The following is a 5,793-nucleotide window of genomic DNA, read 5'->3' as shown; positions in this document are numbered from 1 at the left end:
GAACTTGAAGTGTATAGGTACATAGAATACACGTTGCATGATTATTCACATCATTACGTCAGATTCAATGGCGTTGTTTTACCTTCAGAAAAATGTGAAAATGATTTCTGAGATTTCCAATGCCTAAATGTCCTTACTTGCCCTCACCAACATGGCGAACTGTGGACGTTCCCACGCAGAACCAGTCGCTTCTAAATGACGCAGCAGCATGTGAGGGCACATGAGATGAGAGCAGCACTGCATAGACAGCAGTTTAGAGGTAGTTTACTCTTCATCTTTGTAATTCTGCTATTCACAGTTATATATCAGACATTTTACAACGTATATCTGCATGCTCGTTTAAATGTCCCCTGATGTTTTGCCTTATTTTAATGGACGTACTCTGAAAACAGCTGATGTTTGTCAAGTTATTGATATGTAGCTATGTTTCGTTATCATGGGTTGCATGTTAAGTAATATAGAAGTAGTACCTTGATACAATAAAATGACTCAGTATATTTGTAATTATAGTCACAGTCTCACGAGCTCTTGACAGTCACGAGTTCTTCAGTAACATCTTATTATCCTTTATTGAAATATGCATACCTGCTATTAAAAGGCTCCTGAAAAAGCATCTTCCCCTCAAATGGCAACAACACAAATTTGTAATTTTTCTTTCTATTTATCAACTGTTAAGTACAACTTTTTCAAGCCCAAATACATTATGAATTTCAACAACATTCTTGCCAGTCATTTTAAAGCAATCGTAATAGAGTTATCCAAATATACTGAATTAAAAACAAAAAGCTTCTCAACATTTGTTTCGTTGTTGCTGATCCAGGACACTAAATGGCCACCGATATGACCGATACACCTGCTGTGCAGGAGAGCAGCCATGAATGTGCAAAGGATGAAAATGAGATCAGACAGACTGGAGAAACTGAAACAATGTCTAAAAAACAGAGGAAGAAACTTCTTAAGAGTCAACAATGGGAAGAACAGAGAGAACTTCGCAAGTAAGCTGTGTCATTTTATTATTTATGTAGTATTATATTATTTATTAATGTTTTGATTATTTAGCTTTTGTTTGCATATTTTACGTTTTCATTTCAATTTTAGTTTTGGTTATGTGCTTTTGTCATTTTTGTAATATTTCTATATAGTTTTAATTTCTTTTTAGTTCAGTTTTAGTCATTTTAGTACTTTACCTTTTATGTCAGTTCGTTATCAAGGCAACATTTCTAATGTTCTAAAATAATATTTGTTTTAAAAAAAAATTTGTTACACTGCAAGTAAGCATTTAAAATGATGAAACGCATAGTAAAACTGTGTTATTACATGGCCAAGCAGTTCCTGCTTTTCTCACTTGTTTATGTAAAGACAGAAGCGGAAAGAGAGAAAACAGCAGAGGAAACTGGAGAAACAAGCACAGGCTGAAGATGGAGTGGAGTGGACAGGAAAGAAGCATTTGCGCAGGTCGACAGAGCCCAGCTCTCTCAGACTGGTCATAGACTGCAGCTTTGATAACCTCATGGTGCTCAAGGTAAGATGAAGCCCAGTGCTTTTAATTGCCATTATAATAACATCTACTTCCATTTTCAATTTAATAAATAAATTTGCATGATGCATTGTTAACAGAAACACAAAATTACATCTTTAAAGTTCAGTCACTGAATTTAATTAAGCTTACATTTTTCCTGTTGCCTAGGATGTAAAGAAGCTTCACAAGCAGATTCAGAGGTGCTATGCTGAGAACAGACGCACATTACATCCTGTACAGGCAAGTGTTTCCCTCAAATAGATATTATATAAATGTGATCTTTAAGATCAAACTTAAAGGTCAGCGTTCAGTTAACACCACTGTTTCACATTCTCAGTTTTACCTTACAAGTCATGGCGGTCAGTTAAAGCAAGTCATGGATGAAATTAACAAAGGTTGGGTCAACTGGAAGGTAAGACGTGAAATGACACTACTAATAATGAATATTACAAATATGTATCATTTTGTTCAGATGTTTTTAATGTCATTTCACAAAAATCAGTCTATTATTTTTAAATAATCTAATTATACTGTATATTTTTGGCTTGTGTATACAAAATGCATATATGCAACTGGCATTTTCAAAGATTTACATGGATTTATAATAAATATATAATTCAGTGTTCCTCGTATGCTTTTGTGTTGACATTATTTTACACAAAAAACTCATTACGTCTGCACAAATCATGAATCAAAGTTTGCAGCGCTAGAATGAGTATATTTGAGCTATGAATGTTGGATAATGGAAAGCAATGCCTTTAAAGCATCTCACCTAAATTTCAATTTGGTGTAGGATGTCCATTTCAAACCTGATGCATTTCATGAAATCATGAAGGAGGAGGACCTAGTCTACCTCACCTCTGATTCACCCAATGTGCTACAAGAACTCGATGAGAGCAAAGCCTATGTGATTGGAGGTCTGGTGGACCACAACCACCATAAGGTGAGTGACTTATAAGAACTAAAAGAAGAAACTGACCCTACACCATCACTAAGAAAGATACAAAACTGGCATGGGGGAGAAACCCTTTCAAAATGTATTATGTACTTTTTTTAGGGGTAAATAAGGTTTATGGTACTTTATGGTACTGCCTCCGTGACAGCTTTGTACCTTTTTTTTGTGAAAGTGTAGGTTGGTAAAAAGTCAGCGTAATATTTGCGTTCTAATCATGATGTTGTTGTATCTAACGAAACTACCAAACTTGCATGCCCTGCTTGCAAGGAGCTAAAGATTTTATTTTGAGCTTAATATACAGCGACACTTGTCATAAGTTTTTTTTGTTTTTTTTATGTTGAAGTCATTAAAAGCTTCACCTAAGCTCTTGGTTTTGGGGAATTCAAATGCTTTATTACAGGGAATCACATTTGGTCGAGCCCAAGAGCTTGGCATTGCTCATGCTCAGCTTCCGCTCGGCAGTTTCGTCAAGATGAATAGCCGCAAAGTGCTGGCTGTCAATCACGGTGAGCTTCCCTCTCTCTAGATATCCATTCAAATGGCACTTCCTCTATAATATACTACTTTTAAGTTTCCAGTGGAAATTGACCAATCGTTTCCCCCCTTGCCACAGTTTTTGAAATCATCCTAGCATTCCTGGAGAAACGAGACTGGCAGGAAGCTTTCTTTACCGTTCTGCCGCAGAGGAAGGGAGCTGTGCCGGTGGGCCAGGAGAACAAGCTCGGAGAGGGCAATGATGAGGAGGACTCTGATGAAGACTCGGACACAGAACAGCCAATCTCAGAAAAGAGAACGGACTCAAAGGACCAATCAGAAAGCAAACAGAAAGAAGACAAACCTGTGCTAAACCAGTCAGATTCCAGCGAGCGAAACACAGTTTAGAGATATGTAACATTTTAAGATGTTTAATGTTTTTTGTTTTAATTTAAAAATATCTCAGTTTGAGATTTGAGATGCTTCATGCAAAGGTTTGGACTTGAAGGTGTGTTTGTTGAAACAAATTTCATGACAAAAAAATAATAATAAAAAAAAAAAAGGAGAAATTGCCCCTTTTTTAGCCTTGTCCATTTAAAAATGAACAACAAAATTGACAAAAAATCTATTACAAAATTTCTTATTTTATAACAGTGAGCTTTTTGTTCATTGTAAACGTTTAATATTTGATCTGCTCATTTTTATCCCGTAAATTTATACTGATGACTAAAGTGTATATTTGGTACATTCTTTATTAAATCGCAGTCCTTTACTGAACAACAGTATTTTAAAAAATGTCCAAGTTATGTTTTTCTGTTGACTAACTAAGAAACACTCTGCATATTAGCTGTTTTTGCTGTTCTGCCACAGTGGGATTTGTACTTGTGGGCCAAGAGAACAAGCTTGGACACGGCAAGACTCAGATCTAAGCCATCCAATCTCAGAAAAGAAAAAGATACAAAGGACCAATCAGAGAGCAAACGGGAGGTACATAAAACTCAGATTCCAGTAAGAGGGAAAACAGGCAAATCTTGATTTTAAGTGGCTTTGTAATTTGTTGCTGTCGTATTTTTTTTTTTTTTTTAAATCTTTATTTTCAGGTTAATGAAATACCACTTTTTTTCGTTTTTCACCACTTTTCATTTTTTAAGCAAATTTGATGAGGAACTTTCTTTTTCAGTCTCAGACATTTAGATCTTACTATAGATCTTAGTGCATATATTACTAGTGATGGTCTACATGTTGTATTTTACCTATTGTTAGTAATCTAATAATCTGCATCAAGAAAAAATATTATATCAGCTAATAAACCTAAATGTAGAAGTCATTAACATAGAGTTAAATGTTCAAATACTGATTATTATAAATCAAGCTAGTGCATTAGTGTGTAAACATATTTATGTTTTTGAAGTTTAGCATTGTAATATTAGTTTGATTAAATGAAAAATGTAAAGGTATGATTAGGTTTAATAGAAATGTCTCTTACTATTCTTGATTCAGTTCATTTTTATCTGTAAATATTTTCATAATATATATTGATTCTTTTTTTCAAAGGATTTTTTCTTTCCTTTAAATATTTTAGTTTTTCAAAGTTCTTAATTGGCATGATAGTTTCACGATATTAGCACAGCATCACAGACTGATTTTATTAGTATTTATTTTATTTTTATGAAATAAAATTAAAGACCAAACATTAATAGCATTTGGGGACATTCAAAGCCTCTTATGCGTTTATAAACAGAAATGCTAATCACAGAGAAGCTTTCCTCTTCATGAATATGTCATGATATCTCAAAATGTCTTTTTCAGCTCAAAACCCTTGTTTGGAACACTATTCCGTTGAACTCGGTAAAAGTGCCTGAGGCTTTAACTGTCTTCAGGAGGGAGAACAGGTTTACAGTTCTTGGTGCTCCCTTTCCTTAAGGCCAAGAATGCAACCAGATACAGTACGTCTTGTAGATTCATGTAGCGTTCATACACATGCTAATTATGTCACCACACTTGCAAAAATTAATCAGATACGCTGTTTTGTAGCTATAGATCAGCCATCCTGCAGAGTTTAGCTCTAAAGAGTCTTCAAAATCATTAGAAAATCACAGGTAGGTGAGTTTGATCAGGGTTGGAGCTAAACTCTGCAGCAGATTGGCCCTCCAGGGAACCCTGCTATAGATTATGCAGCAGAATCTTATTGGATATTAGGAAATGTTTAAAGCAGTGGTTCTCAATTCCAGTCCTGTGGGGGCCCCCTGCTCTGCACATTTTGGATGTCTCCATTACTAACACACCTGATTGAGCTGATGATCTCAATCAGGTGTGGTAAGTAAGGGAGACACACAAAATGTGCAGAGCAGGGGGCCCCCATGACTGGAATTGAGAAACATTACTTTAACAGAACACCACTTTTATTGGGGGGTGTCTGGTTACTGGACAGTTTAAGCAAATCACAAAGTTGGCTGTAGGACTTCTTTACGCTACATTTGAAAAGATTTGTAAAATCTTGTCAAGGTTAATCCGAGACAAACGATGAACTATGTTCTGTAAGCTCTCGTATGAACAGTTTTAATTGGTGTAGCTTATTCGTTCTAAATTTGAGAAGAAATTAAAATAAAATTAATTTACAAAATTCTTAGCGTTCAGTGTCTCTTTGACTTTATCCAGAGGTAATGGTGATCACATGTTACCCTAACCCTTGTGTTCTTCACGAAAACATTATGGCAGAAAAAAACTGTTAAAGTGAACTCGACCATTAAAGATTTCAAACGATTAGGCAATTACAGAATAGCCTATTAAACCAGTAGCTAGATTGAATCATCAGATTGGGAAGAAACACCCGGATTAAAAACTG

General features: G+C 35.2%; 1 protein-coding gene across 1 annotated transcript; it reads left to right on the top strand.

The window, feature by feature from the left end:
- Window positions 1-200: 200 nt before the first annotated feature.
- Window positions 201-3,737, top strand: LOC306869400 (tRNA methyltransferase 10 homolog A-like). Its single transcript, XM_079416166.1, has 8 exons — window positions 201-259; window positions 821-995; window positions 1,360-1,522; window positions 1,688-1,759; window positions 1,857-1,931; window positions 2,313-2,462; window positions 2,875-2,980; window positions 3,088-3,737. The coding sequence occupies exons 2-8, from the start codon at window positions 829-831 to the stop codon at window positions 3,354-3,356; spliced, it is 1,002 nt and encodes a 333-aa protein (XP_079272292.1). The 5' UTR covers window positions 201-259; window positions 821-828; the 3' UTR covers window positions 3,357-3,737.
- The last annotated feature ends 2,056 nt before the right edge of the window (window positions 3,738-5,793 follow it).

This window comes from Barbus barbus (assembly GCF_936440315.1).
Source record: "Barbus barbus genome assembly, chromosome: 1".
In the NCBI taxonomy this organism is placed as follows: Eukaryota; Metazoa; Chordata; class Actinopteri; order Cypriniformes; family Cyprinidae; genus Barbus; species Barbus barbus.
Note: the sequence above shows the minus strand (reverse complement) of the source record. Positions and strands in the feature narration are given on the sequence as shown.